At 33.3% G+C, this 18953-nt stretch overlaps 1 protein-coding gene across 1 annotated transcript; it reads right to left on the bottom strand.

The window, feature by feature from the left end:
• Nucleotides 1–589: 589 nt before the first annotated feature.
• Nucleotides 590–17820, bottom strand: LOC100914817 (single-stranded DNA cytosine deaminase). Its single transcript, XM_003765776.3, has 4 exons — nt 17692–17820; nt 13051–13607; nt 11984–12035; nt 590–1701 (listed from the first exon to the last, which is right to left on the bottom strand). The coding sequence occupies exons 2-4, from the start codon at nt 13597–13599 to the stop codon at nt 1520–1522; spliced, it is 783 nt and encodes a 260-aa protein (XP_003765824.1). The 5' UTR covers nt 13600–13607; nt 17692–17820; the 3' UTR covers nt 590–1519.
• Nucleotides 17821–18953: the final 1133 nt, after the last annotated feature.

The following is an 18953-nucleotide window of genomic DNA, read 5'->3' as shown; positions in this document are numbered from 1 at the left end:
TTTTTGTTTCTAAGGTAGAGAATAACTTTCACCTTCATGATGCCTTGGTCATCAACCTGTGACTACTTAAATGAAATGAAAAAAACATTCAAAATCAATGGTAATCAGAAAGGTTATTAACATGTGGTTTCCAAACTAGTTTTAAAAAATATTTTGATAATTGCATTTCAATGTAATTGGTTTCCTTTATAAAAATATGTATTTTATTTTATCTCTATGAAAACATTTTTCTGAGAAAAAAATTCATGGACTTTACCAGACTTTGAAATGAGTATGACATAAAAAAGATTAAGAACTTCTGAACTAAATTATAATAATATAGAATTTTATACTGCAGAAATAATAGAAAAGGTATCTTTTTGATTTGAAGCATAGAACATTAACTAAAAATTTGAATTTTAATCCAACAATTATAAATTAAAAATATAAATTATCAACCTTAAAAGTTTTAAAAATGACATCTTCAAAACATAATTTCTCTTTATGTCTCACAAGTTTAATAAGATGCTAATCGTTTCTACTATACCAATCCAGTAGCACTTTGTCTCAAAGTTTGGGTTTGAGCTAAAAGAAAAAAGTCAACACACCATTTATTTGGTTGATCAAAGATATTCATTGGCAAAATTACTCAAAAGAAACATATGTGTTTTACATCAACATAATTATGTCTAGTTCTCAGAATTCCCAAACATTGAGTCTCTTCAGAGAATCTACTTTGGATGATAACTAAGTGTCCCACGTAGTGGAAAAATATCAGGAGATAAGGCACTATTATAACTTTCAGGAATGTTATAGTTGAATTCAGAGTCTGATGCTATAAGATTTCTTCTTGTCCTTGTCAGAGACTGGAACTGCTTTTCAAGATATGGCAAGAGGATGGCAAAATGTATAGATATTAATATAGTTTTTAATATTATGAATTAGCAAAAGTCACAGCCCCCAGCAATCAGCTTCTAGCATTACAGAGTTATGCAGTCTTAAGCAAAGCACTGCAGAGCATCCTAATCTTAGGTGGTCATTATTAAATTCATTACTAAATTATCAGGCAATCAGTACTAAATTACTATATAGGATCTCTCAAATAAGGCTATAATTTTTAATCACGTTATGATTCATGTTAATTCTATTAGAGCCTAAAGCAAATGCAAGGAAGGGGAATTGTATCCAGAATCAATTGCCTTGGGAATCTTATCTGGACCATATAGGAAATGCAAGAAAAAGAAACTAATTCCAAGAATAAGCAGGATGGGTGGGCAGGAGTTGGAGTATGATAAGTTGAAAGAGAAAATGTTTGAGTAGTGTATATATTAAAGGTTACATAATTCTGTAATGTTTAGATCTCCTTGATTGTCACAATTTCAAATAAATCATTACATATAATTAATCAAGTGAGGAAATGATGTAGTTACAAGTAAATTATAAAATGGATTTAAAAACACTGAATGACATGTTTGTATAAGTGCTTGGGGAGAAATGGTAAAAAAAAAAAAAAAAAAAAAAAAAATGTGGTTCCACTTGTTCAAAAGAGTTTTCTTTTGACTCCTTTCCCATGTTCACTTGTTCTCTGGGGAAAACAAGTTTTTTGTGGAGTTCTTATGTCTGATAACTCATCTTTCTTATCTGGTGTCTTGTTAGGATCTCCTGGTGGAATCTTGTCGACCAAGACTTGGCTTTCAAAATCAGATGCTGCGATAGTGTGAACTAGAAAGAATTTTAAAAAAATGATTAGAATCTTGACCATATTCTCAAGTGAAATTTTAACATATTCAAAATCAAGTTTTGCTCTTTTCAAACAGAACTTCTTTCCCTGAGCAAAATGTTCCAGATAAACCATTAGTAACAATCACTGAATCCACTGACTTAACCAGACAAATGGATGGAGATTTATCTTCTTTAAAAAGAATTAAAATAGAATGAACAAATCAATTAGTTAACATTGACTTAGTAACTTAGACGTGCAAATTATCCATCACATCTCTTACTTTTACTACATGACCATGTTGGTTTTTTTCTGGATATATAAGTCCTTGATAGAATCTTTTAGGCCTCTTCTCATACAAAGTATTTTAATATTTTTAATAGTTTATTTCTTTAGCATCTAGAAGCTTATATGAAATGTGCAAAGAATTGGAGCAAGAATCAGATGTGTCCTCTGGAATATTTATAGAAAGACATAACCAAGTAATATAAAATATGTGAAAATATGGGCTTGAATGGGCTCTGTTGTATGGCATTGAAAGGACTGACCACATTGATAAGATCACTGTTCATTAAAGTATTGTGATTTAACTTGAAATTGGAATATTTTGTGTTTGTGTGCTTGTGTGTGTGTGTGTCTGTGTGTGTGTTCTAACATTGCCCAGTGTCTGTTGTTCAGGCTTAAATAAAATAAAATATAATCCTAATTCTAATTTAGTTAGGCTACTACTAAGTGCCATCTAATTACCTGTTTCAGTAATTTGTATTTGAACCAGGTTGTGATTCTAAAGTTATGCATAATTAAGATTTTTAAAAAAGAGATGATAAAAATCTGACAAAATAAGATTACTACCCATACCATCAAAAAGCAAGAATGATTGAAAATATATCTTCTTTCATCTTACTAAAGAATATTTGTTTTTTGTAGTTCCAGCATCATTAAGTAGAGACAGACATTCAGGACTCAAGAAGTTACAGTTCTTTAGCTCATACTGATAATCCTAATGTTTGTGTTCTGTAACTGGATACGGTAAAGCCATTGGGTTAATTGGGCATGAATAACTGGTGAGAGCAATCATCATGGTAGGATAATAAGGCTTATTGCTTTCTGGGGGAAACCCCCTCTCCTCTGCGTCCCACCTTGACAGAAGTCTACTCTTAGAAATACAACATTTTTTTTCTTCCTTTAGCATGTTCTTTTCTATGGAAGGGGATATGTACACACACATATATATATATGTCTACTTAAGGATATTGTTGATTTAAACTTTTCCCAAGGAATACCTACCATGTTTTATCACTACCATCTTTTATTATTTAAATGGCAAAATTAAAGCAACTATTTTCTTTGCTCTTCAGAAGTCTCACTGAAACTTTACCTTTTTTTTTTTTTTTTTTTTTTTTTTGAAACTTCACTCTTAATGCCATGTTTGTACTCCATGTGATCTTATGTTGCAATGATATCTTTTTGGAACTTCTGAACTTATTATATGTTTTTTCTCTTCATGCATCTCTATAATTCAGCCTAACTTGTTTCTTCCTGTTCCTTATGTTGAATATTCGATTTCTCTTTCCATGTCTTTTTGCACAGGCTATCCCCAAAGTCTAGAATGCCCTCCTTCTTGCTTTTTAGAGTTCCTTCTTTTCTACCTTTTAGAATCGCTAGCTTAGCTCACGTGCTACCTCATACCACTAGGGGTCTCTCCTCATCTTCCTGGCTGTAGTTTAGCCCTTGCCCCTGCAATTTATTTTGTACCAATTTATGTATAATCTTCCTTGGTAATAATCAACAAACATTTAATAAATGTTGCTATAAGCTAGACCTAATGCTAAGCACTATGTATACAAAGAAAATGCAAAAAATAAAAAGTACAATAAAAGTCGTTGCCCTCAAGGATTAATGGGGAGACAATATGTACTTTAAAATAGTTATGTACAATTCACACAGAGAGGAGATGAAAGATAATTTTAGTTGGAAAGGGATAGACAGCTGGAGGAAGTGGGCAGAAAGGCTGCAGAAAGTAGCATTTTATCATATAGTAGATACAGAGCAGGACTGGGAATCAGCAAGTTAAAATCTGTCCTTAGATACTTTGTAGCTGTGTGAACTTAGGCAAGTCATTGCCCATTACTGTTTGGCTCAGTTTCCTCATCTGTAAATTGAACTAGAGAAGAAAAGGGCAAACCACTTTGCCAAGAAAGCCTCAAATGGGATCAGAAAGTGTTGGATGTGACTGAGATAAGTGAAACAACAAAGCATTTTATTATTGTCTTAAAGGAAGCCGAGTGTTCTCTGAGGCTGAGGAAATGAAGAAGAAATATATCATACACATGGTTAGTGCAAAAGTACAGAGTCCAATGTGGGGCACCCCGTGTGAGAACAATATGGATAGATTGCAAAGTGGGTGGAAGCAGAATGTAAACTTCTTGGGGGCAGGGGCTGTTTCATTTAGTCTTTGTATCCCTAGTTCCTGGCTGGCACAGAGTAGGCATATTTAACGTATGTTATATTCTCTAACAAAGACTCTAGAATAATCTTCCTTAGCATAATAACATAAAGGGAAAAAATAGATTTGGGAGTCAGGAGATTGGGATTCTATCCTCATTAAAGTATGAACATCTCGAAGGTAGGGACTGATTTTACTTTGTTTCTTCAGTGCCTAATTTAATGGCTGGCACATAGTAGGTACTTAAAGAAATTTTTACTTTTTGATTGAATCCTAACTTTGATATAATAGCTGAGTCAAGATGGTCAATATTCATAATTCTTCTGAGAGACAAGGCATTTTATAACTTATAGGTGCTGCAACTTGTTCTTAATATTAACAAAAATATTTATAACAATTTAAATCTGAATTATTATGAATACAACAATGATCATTATTCTATTCCACCCCTTTAGTTATAAAGTTAAAACAAAACTATAGTTATTGCATTGGGAAGAGCATAGTTAAAAGGAGATAGAAAGGGAAGCAGTTCTTTTTTTTTCCTTCTAATTTGAGAAAGTTTATGTTGCAAAAAGAAAAACAGCCAGAGGCAGCTAGATAGTGTAGTGGATAGAGCATAGACCCTAAAGTCAGGAGGATATGAGTTCAAATTCAGCCTCAGACACATAATTCTTACTAGCTGTGTGACCCTGGGTGAGTCACTTAACCCCAATGGCCTCAGCAAAAAAAAGAAAGGGAAAAAAAAGAGAAAAAGAGCCAGTTGGCCAGATAAAAAGATGGAGAGAGACAGATAGATAGACAAACAGACTTTATAAGAATGCAAACTAGTATTCTTAGCTGTGTCATTAATTAGTAGTGTAACCTCGGGCAAATCATTTGATTTTTTGGGGGAGGCAGTTTCTTCAGGTGTAGGTTAGATTAAATAATCTTTAAGATTGCTTCCTGTCTATATGTCCTTTTATTGTGATTAAGGGAGTAAGGCAAATTCCCCTAAGGACAGAATGCTCATTGGAGTCATACTCTTATTTTTGCTCTTAATTGCATTTATGAATACTTTTTCTTCCTGTTTTAAAGTGCTTTTTAGCAATACTCATTCATAATCTTCCCTTTCTTTGTGACTATACACACACATACACACACACACACATATATATGTGTGTGTGTGTGTGTATGTGTGTGTGTGTGTATATATATATATATATATATATATATTTTTTTTTTTTTTTTAAGGCAGTTGGGGTGACTTTCCCAGAGTCACACAGCTAGAACAAAGAAAAATATTTATGTAAAAAAATCCTACCTGTATCAGTGACCCTTTCTGACAATGCATATATCTCTCCTAATAGGTATCTATGGATACCTTGATACAGAAATAGAGGCTTCTATGGAAGCCTACTCTGTCGCAGGAGGCTTACCAGGGCAGAAAGTTGAGGCTATTTCAGATTTCTTCATTGCTGTGACTCTCTGGGAGGAGAGGCATGTACATAACTACTTCCCTTACTTAACTTGTTTAAGACTGGCTCTAGTATAGTACATTTAAATAAATCAATCTGTCAAGGACCCTGTGTCCTTCTACATTTGGCAAGTACACCACATTACATTTTCAACTGTGTCATAATGCCCTGTCTGTATGTTGGGAGTGGAGGGAGGAGGAGACTGAATAGGTACCTATTTTGGTGATGGCTTGGTTAGCTCTGGGTTTTTCAGGACACAGCGGTCTCAGCATAGGCCCAATTTCAAAGATAGCTTAGGGCGTTCAGAAGAAAGGTAGGTCAGATCAGATTTTTCCTGGGCTTTTAAAAGCAACTGAAATAATTTTATCTCTCGATGTCCCCTTCCCCAACAGTAGCTTTTAATTTTAAGTTCTGAGCCTCTCTAAAAGCATTTTTTAAAAAATTCTGGATTTTTTCCCAAATTTTTATAGATGTAGGTGTTATCATGTTAAAAGAAATCATAACAACAGGTAGATTTCATCTGATGACTACTCAGAAATGGATTGTCACTGAAATCTCCCAGTACTACTGATTGCTACATCACATTACATTATGAAACCTAGCTTATTCAGAGCGCTTTGGATCTATGGAATGACAGGCATTTGCAATGAAATTTCATTTAACAGTTCTTTCTGATGACTTTGTTTTGGTATTGTGTATCTAACACACAATCAGGTTCCTACCTAATTTATTTAAAAGCACCCACTAAGAGAAATTCTACTAATAGGAAATTGATTTTAAAATAATATAACAGGGTTTATTCCTCATAATTTAAATCTGGGAATAATTACTTGGGGTAACTAGAATGCTGAACCTGGTGTCAGGAAAACTCATTTTCTTGAATTTAAATCTGGCCTCAGACACTTATTAGCTGTGTGATTCTGGTCAAGTCATTTGATTCTGTTTGCCTCAATTTCCTAATCTGTAAAATGAGCTGGAAAAGGAAATGGCAAAAAACAACCTAGGCTCCCTTCACATACTAACCATATCGCTAGTCTCACCCACCCTAGACACCTCTATATCAGCCTCCCTACTCTGATATGCCTACATAACAGCATACATAGTAAAAATACCATTATATGGCCTCCACCTTGCCAAGAAAACTCCAAATGGGGTCCTAAAGAATGAAACATAATTGAAAAATAACTGGACTACAATAATTGCTTATTTTTTCAATAACCACCTAATCAACAAGCATGTATTAAATACCTACTGTTTTCCAAGCACTATGCTAGGTTTTAGGGAGTTAATAAATATTAAAATATATACCCTAATTAAAATATATCTCATCGAATGGTGTGAGGAGTTTAGGGGAAATCATTGTGAATTTCATTCCTTTTCAACATTTTTATATAGTTAAAAACAAATGAAAATGAACAAAAATGAAATTTTAAAGGGGAAATAAGGCCACAACACATAAGGACTGAGTAGTGCTTACGAGAGGTAAACAGGTGAGAGTTCTTTCCACTTTACCTTGATAACAGAGGGAAAAGGATATAGATTGTATTTAACAACCTTCCCCCCCCCCCCATATTTGTGCAAATGTGAGCTTCAAATTTCCTGTAGGTGGTGGAATAACCTTCTCTAATGCTTCTAAAAAGGGGTCTTTGGGAAATTGATGTTTAAGTTCCCATTAATTAAATTACTTTTTAGTTAAAATAATGTTTGTTCTGTGTAAGGGTCCCCATGGAGCTTAATTGTGAGCTCTAGGAAGGCAGAGGCAGTTTTTCTTTTTGTCTTAAAATCTTTGGTATGTAAGAAGTGATTTGTTTGAATTTGTACTTTCTTCCAATCAGTAGTAGTCTGTTTGATATTTTACATAGATCATATAGACATAATTAGATAAGATGGGTTCTTAAAGTAGGCCTCAAAGTTTAATATAATGTTCACTGTTTGTTTGCCAGTTATGAAGCCCACTCGTACAGCCACAAGAATGCTGACAAAGATATTTCCATCCTGTTTTATTCAAATTCTCTGTCCAAACCCAGCCTGGATGATCTCTGGTGATTCTTGCCTTTCCCATCTAAATTCTTGGCCCCCAATATCAAGGTCTATCAACCAATGATATTCTGTATTTTACCATTTTTTGTATATTTGGGTATTGAATCCTAGAAAAATGAGGTCCTAGTGATCAGGAACATTTCAGATCATGAGGGAGATCTGAGGTCCACTTCATTAGATAGACTATGGACCTTTTAATAAGGTGCTATTGACTCAGGTTCTCCTCAGCTTCTTTTATTGTAGGATGGGCAATTTAAAACTGACAGGTGCCTAGCAATGTCATGCATATAGAGGCTGCTTAACAAATGCTTGTTAGATTGAAAATAGTTTCTGCTGTTTGCTGAAAAAATGAAGCAAACAATATTATGGCTGAAGGAAAACGGGTCCCTTTCTGGGTGGCTGTGGCTTTATAGTGATACTGTCTTCTATTATTACTAAAGCTAACTTTCTAATACAATAGTGAATAGTAATGGTGATTGTGGGCAACCTTGTTTCATCCCTGATCTTACTGGGAATGATTCTAACTTATCTCTATTACATATGATGTTTGATCATGGTTTTAAATAGATTTTAGTAATACTTTCAAAGGCAGATAGATAGCAAGCAGAATTCACAGAAACTGAAATATGCCACAGTTAAATACCTCTTAGTTAACTGGTTCATTATGGCTTTCCCAAGACACTGATCTAGCCAATCATTGCTCATCTTTGTGTTCCAAAATTCTGCTCTTCTACTTCTCATTTATTGCTTCTCATTGGATCACAGACTTAGAGCCGGGAGGACATTTTCAGGTCATTTTTCAGGTCAGACTAGATATGCTTAATACTTTTCTCAGGTCCCCTAGGCAGTTACCATCAGATCTGGGATTCAAATCCATGTCTTCTGACTCTAAATCCACCATCCTTCCCATTGTACCCTATTGCCTTATCAATGTGCTGTCATTTTTAAAATTTGAAATTAGCTCTTTCCATGGTTAATTTCTCCTACTTCTCTTCCTCCATGATTAGGCAGCATGGGGAAGCATTGAGAGAATCAGCTTTAGAGATTGTGGACAAGTCCTACCTTTGACACATGTAACTGTGTAATGTTCTCCCAGATAACTCTCTATAGACTATAAATTGAACCCTGATTGTAGATCTGTATTGATAGAAGGAGAGTTTTTGTTTGTTTGTTTGTTTGTTTTAATGATAATTTCCTATACCAATGAAACACAGATCAGGAACAAAAGAATTGCTAACATTATTTTTTCCAGACAAAGGTTTCTTCTATTTCTTATTCATTTAGCATTAGGCCATATCTGTGTAATTAGTTGGTGGCTGAGACCTAAGGAAAATCACCATGGTTTGTTTTCCTTTCCTTTCTTTGTAGAGAACAAGGTAGATTATTATTTTTTAAAAAATCTAAATTAGACAACATTAATTGGCAACTTTGCATACAGATTCAGGCCTTCTTTAGCTGTGTACACTAGTGGCAGGATAATAATATTCACTACTCCAATATTCTTCTTCTCACTATTATTATTAGTTTATTTTCACAAAATGCTATCCTTTGAATTTTTTTTGATCTCATTTACACTTCTATTCAAGTCATTGTTAGTAACTGACTGCAGCCTATTCATATCCTTCACTCTATTTTTTCAATTCTCTTCAGTAAAGTTTTGATTTTTATTATTATAGGCTAGTATTTATATAGTGGTTCATGGTTTCCAAAGTACTCATTTTATTCTCATGATGACCCTAAGAGGTATGTGCTATTATCATCACTCCCATTTTGCAGATGAGGATGTGAGATGTGAGATGATTTGTCCTGGATCACATAATTAGTGTCTGAGGTGGATTTAAGCGTTGGACTTTCCTGGCTGCAAATCCAGTATTCTACCCACTGCACCATCTAACTTCCCTGTTTAAAATTAGAACAATTGAACATAATATTTTCTAGTCATGTGTGATTCTAACTTAATACCATACTTTTTGAGCAAAACAACTAACATATTTATAATGTAAACACATTGGAATGACCATAGAGCCCTTTTCTATTTAGAAAGAAAATTCATGCTTCATAAATCAGTCCTGTTTTTAACTCAGTCTAAGGGAACTCTGTTACCTAAATAGCAAAAGGGTATTTGGTATTTAGGTACCATGTCCAATGGCATGAATTTCCAATGACAGAAGTTTTATACATGTGTTACTGAGACATTTTATCCATATTTAAATTCAAATAAATGAGGATAATAAGAATACTATCTTGAAGAATTATTGGGGAGATCTAATGAGATAATATTTGGAAAGTGCTTAGTATAGGCCTGGCACATAGTAGGTACCTAATAAATGCTTAATTCTTTCCTTGTTTCCTCCATCCCTCTTCCCGTCTTTCTCTTCCTCCTTCCCTCCCTTCCTCCCTCCCTCTCTCCCTTCCTTCCTTCCTTCCTTCCTTCCTTCCTTCCTTCCTCCCTTCCTCTTTCCCTCCCTCTTTCCCTCTCTCCCTCTCTCCCTTCCTCCCTCCCTTTCTTCCTCCCTTTCTTCTTCCCTTCCTTCCTTTCCTTCCTTTCCTTCCTTCCTTCCTTCCTTCCTTCCTTCCTTCCTTCCTTCCTTCCTTCCTTCCTTCCTTCCTTCCTTCCTTCCTTCCTTCCATAGTGGGGAGAACAAATAGAAAATACCACTATTGTGAAAGATAATAATGTTAGCTTAAATGAGATCCTATGTATGTTATTAATCTTACTACAGGAATATGTTGATGGGGTTTGGGTTCTTTCTATGAAATGCAAAATATATGTACTCTAATATGCTTGTAGGAATTCAAACACTTTATTATCTTTTATTTCTGGCACTAATGACTTGAATAAAGTCATAATCTATTTAAATCAAATGGTTGGTTTTAATAATATAAGTATTAAAAAAAAAGACTAAGTAATGTTCTACTTCTTCCATAGTGATTTTAACAAATAGGGTTAAGATTTCAGTTTTTTAGTTTGAGTCTTTTTAATTGTTTTATACATTAATGGGCCACTTAGTACTTCTGTACTATAATTTAAAGTCCTCTAGTGAGGCTATATGAATGTGAATCAGGAAACACTTTGATTTTAAAAACATTAAAATTTTCTGTGTATCAAAGGGAAATCCAGGAAAGGTTTAAGAAGGCTACAGCCAATTACAAACTTGAATGGAAGAAGCATAAATGAAATCAAGAGATATTGTATGTAAAGTTTTTTTTTTCAAAATTAAAGTACTATAAAATGGATAATACTATTAAATGGCTTAAAAATATCAACTGGAAAGGAGATATAACACATAGTGAAGATGAAAGATGATTGATATGCACTATGACATGCCTAAAATATGAAATGTTTAAGAGAAAGTCATCTAGTATATAAGGTGGATCCTTTAGGGCAGGATTTCATAACCTGGGGGTCCATGACTTTGCTTTTGATTTCAATATAATTAACTTCCTTTGTAATCCTTCATATTTTAGTTAATGTATTATAGACCATTGTTTTAATTATTCCATAAGCTTTATCACACTGCCAAAAAAGTCCTTTTCTCTCTTTCTCAATATTTTTCTCTCTCTCTCTCCTTCCCTCCTTCCCTCTCTCCCTCCCTCTCTCTCTCTCTTTCCCCCCCTCTCTCTTTCTCACACACACATACACACACACACATAAACACACACACACACACAAGTATTAGAATCTTTGCTCTAGGGAGAATTGCAGAATATTATGGACTAAAATTGCTTAGAGCAAGAAGACATGAAAAAGTTATAGCTTCACCATTGGAGGAAATGGCCACATAGATGAAACACAGATTAATTTAAGTATCTAAGAAAATGTTACCACTTCCTTTTGCATGAGCTTTAAAGAAAGAATCACCTATTTATCTCAGCCATTGTCATTGTTATACATATGCTTCCTCTCTCATCTTTCCTAAATTATAGAAGACATTTTGCATGAATAATTCTACTTTTTGGTTTTTAGTGCTCTTGAAACTCTTCAGGAATGGATGGAATTATTCATATTGATTACAAATATATAAGGGATGCTATAGACAAGAGACATCATTGCTTATATAGTTAGTATCAGAAATATTTACTTTCAATAGGTATTTACAATTCTACCAGCCTCACATATCATGCCAATTTCATTTGTTATCATTCTCTAGGAATCTCCACTGCTATATATTTATCTTCTGGAACACAGGATATATATCTTAAAAAAATATATCAGATACATATCTGGGGGAAATTCCATTTTAATCTTGAGTGAATTGCAGCTTCCCATTATAATTAGGGCACATTTTCTCTTTTAAATTTTCTTCTGTATACATTATGGATTGTTAGTTTTTTGACACTTACCTGGAAAAGAATCATCAATTGGAAATGAATGATAATCTAATCTGTCATCCTCCTGGAAAGAAAAAATTAAGAATTGTTAAGAAAATATGCTAGGTGTTGCAGTGGATTGAGCAGCCCTAGGGGTAAGAGGACCTGAGTTCAAATGTGACCTCACACAATTGACACTAGCTGGGTGACTCTAGGAAAAGCACTTAACCTCATTGCCTCATACCACCCCCACACCCAAAAAAAGAAAACAAAGAAAAAAGAAAATATGCATAATTTAAAAACATAGCAACTGAAGGAACAAAGAATAGCTAATTATCCTACTCTATAAAAATATGCCATTACTTTGTCTTCTCTTTTCTGATCTGATTCCAAGCCTTTTAATATTTCTCCATATGTTTTAATTTCCTTTTTTCAAAAAAAAAAGTTTTACTTTTGTGTTTTGTTTTTATATTACATATATTTATGATTACTTCTACTTCATGAGATGTCTCTTGTAACAAAATAAGAGTTAAGTAAAACTAACAATACTATGATCTTATTTAAAGTGTATATAACATTCCACATCTGTAATATCTGCCTCATTTCTCTATTAAAAAAATTATAGAAATCTAGTTCCTCTCTTTCCCACCTCATCCCTTACCCCAGTGAAGAATAAAAAGAAAAGGAAAAAAATTTCTTGTAACAAATATACATAGTAAAGCAAAAGCATTCCCTCAGTAACTGTGTATGAGCTATACTAATAGAATAAGTTTCCACAATGGGAGTTCCTCATTTTAATGAAATCACAGGTTTGGAAAAAATGTGTGTGTGTGTGTGTGTGTGTGTGTGTGTGTGTGTGTGTGTGAAATCTTTTTTATTAGATGATGAGCCCCAGGAGGTAAGAGATGCTTTTTGTCTCTCCCTTTTACCCCGTTCCCTGTACCTACAAAGTACAAAGATCTGCAAAGATCTCTCTCTGTAACCTACTAGACATTTATTTGTTGGAGTTGTTTTGTGAATCAGACAATTTTAATGTTTTTAAAATCAAAGTGCTCCCTGATTCACAAAAAATATCCCTTATCTCATAATGTGAAATATACCTTGGAGAATAAATGATGAAATATCATTTTATTGGCTATACTTTGCACTTCTAAATCTGGCCATGCAGTAAACTTCATACAAGGATCCACAAATAAGTACAAACATTCTTCATAGTCAGTGAAGTCCATCATCTTGATCAGGACTCCCAGTTTTTTCAGTATTTTTAAACCTTTCTGATTCTTATCATTGTCAAAATAATATGGCCTTGCTGCTTTGATGTTAAATTCAATTTTGATTTGAAACTTCATTAAAAAATTGGTTATTTCATCACAGCAACAATGGCAGGGACTATAGGAAAGAAACCAGGTAATAGTGTACTTTGTAGCGTTGAGAATATTTGCCATTAGATAGTCTTCAATTTCCCTTAAAACTAGGATTTCAGCGTGATATTGGCCTGGGTTATTATAAGCATGGCCCCATAATTTCCAAAGCGTTTTGTCATCTTCTTTCAGACTAAAGCAGAGCAAAGTTTGGTGGGGTGTTTTTATGTTGCAAAAATGTTCATAGAATTCCTCTTCAGATATTTCTTTCTTTAATCTCAGAGGCATCTTTTAGCCTAAAGAGTTGAGAAAAAAAAAAAGAAGACAAAAAGAACATATTGAGTATCAGATACATCATGTCTCACTAAATATATCCTTTTCTTCTAGGAAAGATTTTAAAGATGTTCCCTGATATTTAAATTTTTATTATGAGACATTTTATGAGACTGGGAAATCATATGAATGCAAATAAATCTTTTTAGTTTGAATTTTTAGTCAAAAAAAGATTTCTAATTGTTGATACTTCTTAATAACTGTATGAACTTGAGCATGTCCCTAGAGAGCTAGTAAATGTCTGAGGCTAGATTTGAACTCAGAAGAGTAAAAATTCCTGATTCTAAGTCCAGTTTATCTATTGTATCACCTTGCCCCCTTACTTGTCTGGACCTTCATTTTTCCTCACTTATAAAATGAGGGGTTTCAGATTAATTTATTTCTAAGGTTCTTTAAATTCTAAATCCCATGCTTTTTAAAAAATAGTTTTTATTTTTAAATGACAGGTTTAACTTTAAAGTGTAAAGCTTTTTAATCTGTCTTTTCAGCTATTTTTGATCCATGGAAAATTCCAAAGTGAAAAATATCAAAAACTCTAATATCTTTGCTGTGGAAATTTCTTAAGTTTATTTTTGAATTTTATAAAAAATATAAACATATATATTATATAAGACTTACTAGCATTTATATATATGTATACATATATATAATAAGCTGAGAATAATCAATGAAAAGCTTAGTGTTTATACTGAGGGGGCTAAATCTAATAAGATGAAATTTATTTTGGTACAAGAAATCAATGTAACAAGTACAAGATAGGGAGGGCATACTTGGATATAGCTTGTTTGAAAATAATTAGAGGTTTTTGATAGATTACAAATTCAATATGAAGAATGAATATATGATACTCCTAAAGTCTAATATAATTTTGGGCTGCATTAGCTTTTAGGAATAAGAAGTTATATAATATAGTCTTCTAACAGGAATAATATAATCTTAAAGTAGACCTCAGCTAGATGGTACCGTTGATGATAAATAGCATTACAGTAGTAGGGCTGACATCAGGAAGATTCATTTCCTGAATTCAAATCTGGCCTCAAACACTTAATAGCTGTTGGACCCTGGTCAAGTCACATAATCCTAATTATTTTTGCTTCCTCATCAGTAAAATGAACTGGGGAAGAAAATGATAAATTACTTCAGTGTCTTTACCATACATTGTTTTCATAGCAGTCCAGCTTTTCTTTGTTTTCTTGTAGGTTTTTCCTTTGTTTCCTTCTGTCCACTTTTCACTTTATTTTCCTTCTTCCCTCCCCCATCTCCCCAAAAGGCTATAATTAGGAGCGTGTGTATAAATATTACATATATATACATATAAAGAAATCTATACACATACATATATATCTATCTATAAATATGCAGAAATTTACACACATATACACTCATACCCACATATGTAAGACCATACTAAGCTTGTTTTTATTTGTTATCTATTTCTGGGGAGGTGTATAACATCTTTCATATTTCCAAGTCTTTTCATCTTTTTCTAAATCAATCAACTCATCATTTCTTAGACCCTAGCAATATTCCAACACAATTACATCCTGTCTGAAAGATTGTTTATAAAAGTTCCCCCCACCCTTTCCCACATTCTTTCTATTCTTGGCTGCATAGGTTTTATTTATAGGAGAAAATTTTAATTTAAATTAATCAGAATTATCTATTTTATACTTCTACAATGCTTTTACCTTATACTTTAGTATCTCTGTCAAGAAAACCCAAATGGATCATGAAAAATCGGACATAACTGAAAATGACTGAACAGGAAGAAGTACTACTGCACTCTCATCAGACTTGCTGGAGTATTATGTTCAGGTATGGGAATCACAATTGATAAATGAGGCCCTCCAGAGGAGGGTAACCCATTATTATGAAAAGCTTGTGCTCTTGTCATATGAGGATCAGTTGAAGGAACTGAGGATCATTAACTTGAATAAGAAATGAATCCTCAACTCTCCAAGTTTACAAATTACATCGAATTATGGATCTTTTTCAGAGGAGCAAGTATCTATTGGGAGTTCTCTACTTTGACCAAATTATAGATTTTAACTCTTCCCCATCTACACTCTTGTTATTACTGTTTATTTACTACTATTTATTTATTGTATTTACCTCTATAGACTACTCTCATTTTATATTATGATGTAAAAGTTCATTTATAAATTTTCTCTTTGGAACTTGGAACACATTTTCTTGTAGAATTAGTGTTATATGTGGTGGTTAGCTTCCAACACTTGCCCGCAAAAATTCATTTAACCAATCATGTGTTCTAATTAAAGAACCATTAATATGATATCCTCCAGTATGGCCCAAGATGGGTATTGAAGTGAATAGAAGTATTTAAAAAACCACTTATCTAAGCTCATTCCTCAACCCATGTATTGACACAAGATAGATAAAGGTGGTGGTATTAATTAGAAGCATAGTGCAGGAGTTATATAGTATATATTATGTAAAGGAAATAGTCCTGGATTTGGAGTTAGAAGATGTATGTTTGAGTTCGAGTTCTGATGGTCACTAGTTGTGTTATCTTGAGCAAATCACCCAACTTCTCTGAGCCTCAATTTGTTAATCTATAAAATGGGGGGAACTACTTCACAAGATTTTTCTGAGAAAAGTGCTTTATTAACCATAAAGTGCTCTATAAACATGAGTTATTATAATTTCATTATAAGGAAGTGATTCCATAAGAATGCAAAGGCAATTATGGTAAGAGGGCCCAGTAGTTGACAAAGCTGGATTTATGGGAAATAAAGGAATATGAAGGAGATATGGTACTCATCATTTCACAGATAGGTATGGGTGATTCTGATTTTTCATTGGCAAAATCAATTATTATAGTCAGAATTTATATACAAGCTGGATAAGAAGTAAGGGCATGGGAATACTGGCATATAATAAATTGAAACTAAATCAAGAATGCATATATTGAATTGTTTTGTCTAATCACTGTGAGAATATTATTAATTTTGGTTAGGATGACTGCCCAGATTTAAGAGACAGAAGAGAAAAAAGATAAATTCACTTGAGTTTTCTTCTCTACTCAAGAGATAAGATGGGTGAACAATATAAAATTAGATTTAAAAATTGCTAATGTTAGATTACTGTAATGTCCCACTAATTGGGAACAACCAGAGAAGGAAGGGAGAAGGAACTTCAGACAATGTTAAAAGTGAAGTAAACAAATTCAGGGAGCATAGGGGAAAATATTCTGATTATAATGTCACCATGCAAAGAGATCATTCTTATTTTGGTATGAACTGTCTTCTGTCCTAAACTTCTTCAATTCAGAGAACATTTCTTTTTACCAAAGGTTAGTCCTTAGCCCTGTCTTTGCACAGTATTTAAAACAAGGATAATGGCAAAAGGACTATAAGAAATGTCATAATGTGGCAGCTTGGGAGTGGCCAACAGCTGTAGTGTCAGAGTAAATGGAAGTACTTCCTCACTCCTGGATAAATGTAGTTCTTATGCAGCCCTTCTTTTATCTTGAAGCATCCCCCATTGTTAAAAAATTCTCCCTTATCTTATTATCCCCTTATCTGTCTCTTCCTATCTACCTTCTGGTCTTTACTAAAAACGATTTCTCCTGAAGGCATTTGATCTTTAGGTATCCATTCCATGATTGGCTTCCCCTTCTTTGGAATATACCTTTTTTACTTTCAAACTCTGACCTGCCACTAAGACAGGACTTCTCTCTACAAAACCCCCCAAGTGGTCATTTAACCTTCTCCCAGAATCTCCCATGACAAAGGCAGCTCAATCCACTTTGGAAATGCTAATTATTAGGAAGTTTTCTTTATTTTTGTCCGAAATGTTGTAATTTCTATCCCTTACTTCTTATTCTGCTTTCTGAGATCAAGATAACATTTTAAGTCTTCTTTCATTTGCTAGTTACTTAAGTTAATTAAATTGAAAACCAGCTATTATATTCCCTTATGTCTTTTTTCTTCTCTCTTAGCTAAGAACCCCCAGTTCCTTCGAATTCATTTTTTCTTGGTTATTCTCTTGAACAAAATCAATGAACCATTGTTTTACAAAACTGACCTTTTAGATCATGATGATTCTTCTTCCACCTGTGGCTTCTTGAAAATAACTAGAATAGCTAGATCTGCTGTGGTTCAATGTTCAGTTCTACTTCCGAAATGAAAGAAAAACTTGGCCAATTTTTGCTTTCAGTTTCTTTTGACAGGAAATATGTCCAACAAATGGAAAGTTTCATTATATCCCCATCTAGTGGCTAATACTATATATAGAGAATTTATAGCTAAAAGGAAGCTTTGGGGGAAAAAAAGGGAATGTCAAAGACCAAGTGTTGGAATTGGAAGGAAGCTTGATTTTGTGGAAGAAAGAATGGATTGGAAGTTAGAGAACTGAGTTCAAATTCTTACTCTTATTATCTGTCTGAACTTGAACAAGTTAATTGATCTAAGAAGAGTTGAGGGAGGATTAGGGTAAATTAAGGATTATCCTCCCTCTTAAAAATAACTTGGGAAATGACATTTGTTTGGAATTTATCATGTTCCTAGATCAATAATATTTGAGAGTGCAGAGAGTTATAAATCTAGCCCAATATTCTTCTTGGAGAGAGGTCAGAAAAAAGACCAAACTCCCAATCACAGTCCTTTTTTTTTTGTCCCTTTCAAGGAGGAATTCAAAGTCTCTCCTGGAGAGGAGTGAGCTGGATTCCAGAGATACCTACCTATGTCACCTTTATATCAATCTACCTGGAAATACTTATTTTACATGACACACATAAATAACTATTACTAAATTCTCAAAACATTGTTAATTGTAATTCATTTTAATTAAAAAAAAACTAGAACTTTTTGGAAGATAGGGTAGGATGAAAGATAAATGTGAAAACGTTACAAAATAATACAACAAATTATCACAATTCCAAAATGGTTTAAAACCATTGTATGAAATCCAAAAAAAAAAAAAAAAAAAAAATCTGTGGAAATTGGGAAGGTAACTTGTCCTTGTCTAAATCCAGGAAGTATTTATATAGGAATTGATTTAACAGTTTAGAAATTTGGGATTGAAATAATATAAAGTTGTTTTTTTTTTTAACCAAACACCAAAAGTATTTAAAAATCCAGTAGGATTTTCTTTTGGATTTAATTGTATAAAGTGTAGCCTTGCTTTTGTGATGAAATCTGTAAAAGCAGAACTATTTCAGGGTCCATAAAAACAGAGAGAGAGAGAGAGAGAGAGAGAGAGAGAGAATTGTGTTGGAAGAAAAACAAAATCTGAGCAAATATAGCTACCTAAGTTTTACAAATGTTTTGCAGAGACCTCTGGGATTT

The sequence above is a fragment of the Sarcophilus harrisii genome, chromosome 3, assembly GCF_902635505.1.
Source record: "Sarcophilus harrisii chromosome 3, mSarHar1.11, whole genome shotgun sequence".
Taxonomy (NCBI): Eukaryota; Metazoa; Chordata; class Mammalia; order Dasyuromorphia; family Dasyuridae; genus Sarcophilus; species Sarcophilus harrisii.
Note: the sequence above shows the minus strand (reverse complement) of the source record. Positions and strands in the feature narration are given on the sequence as shown.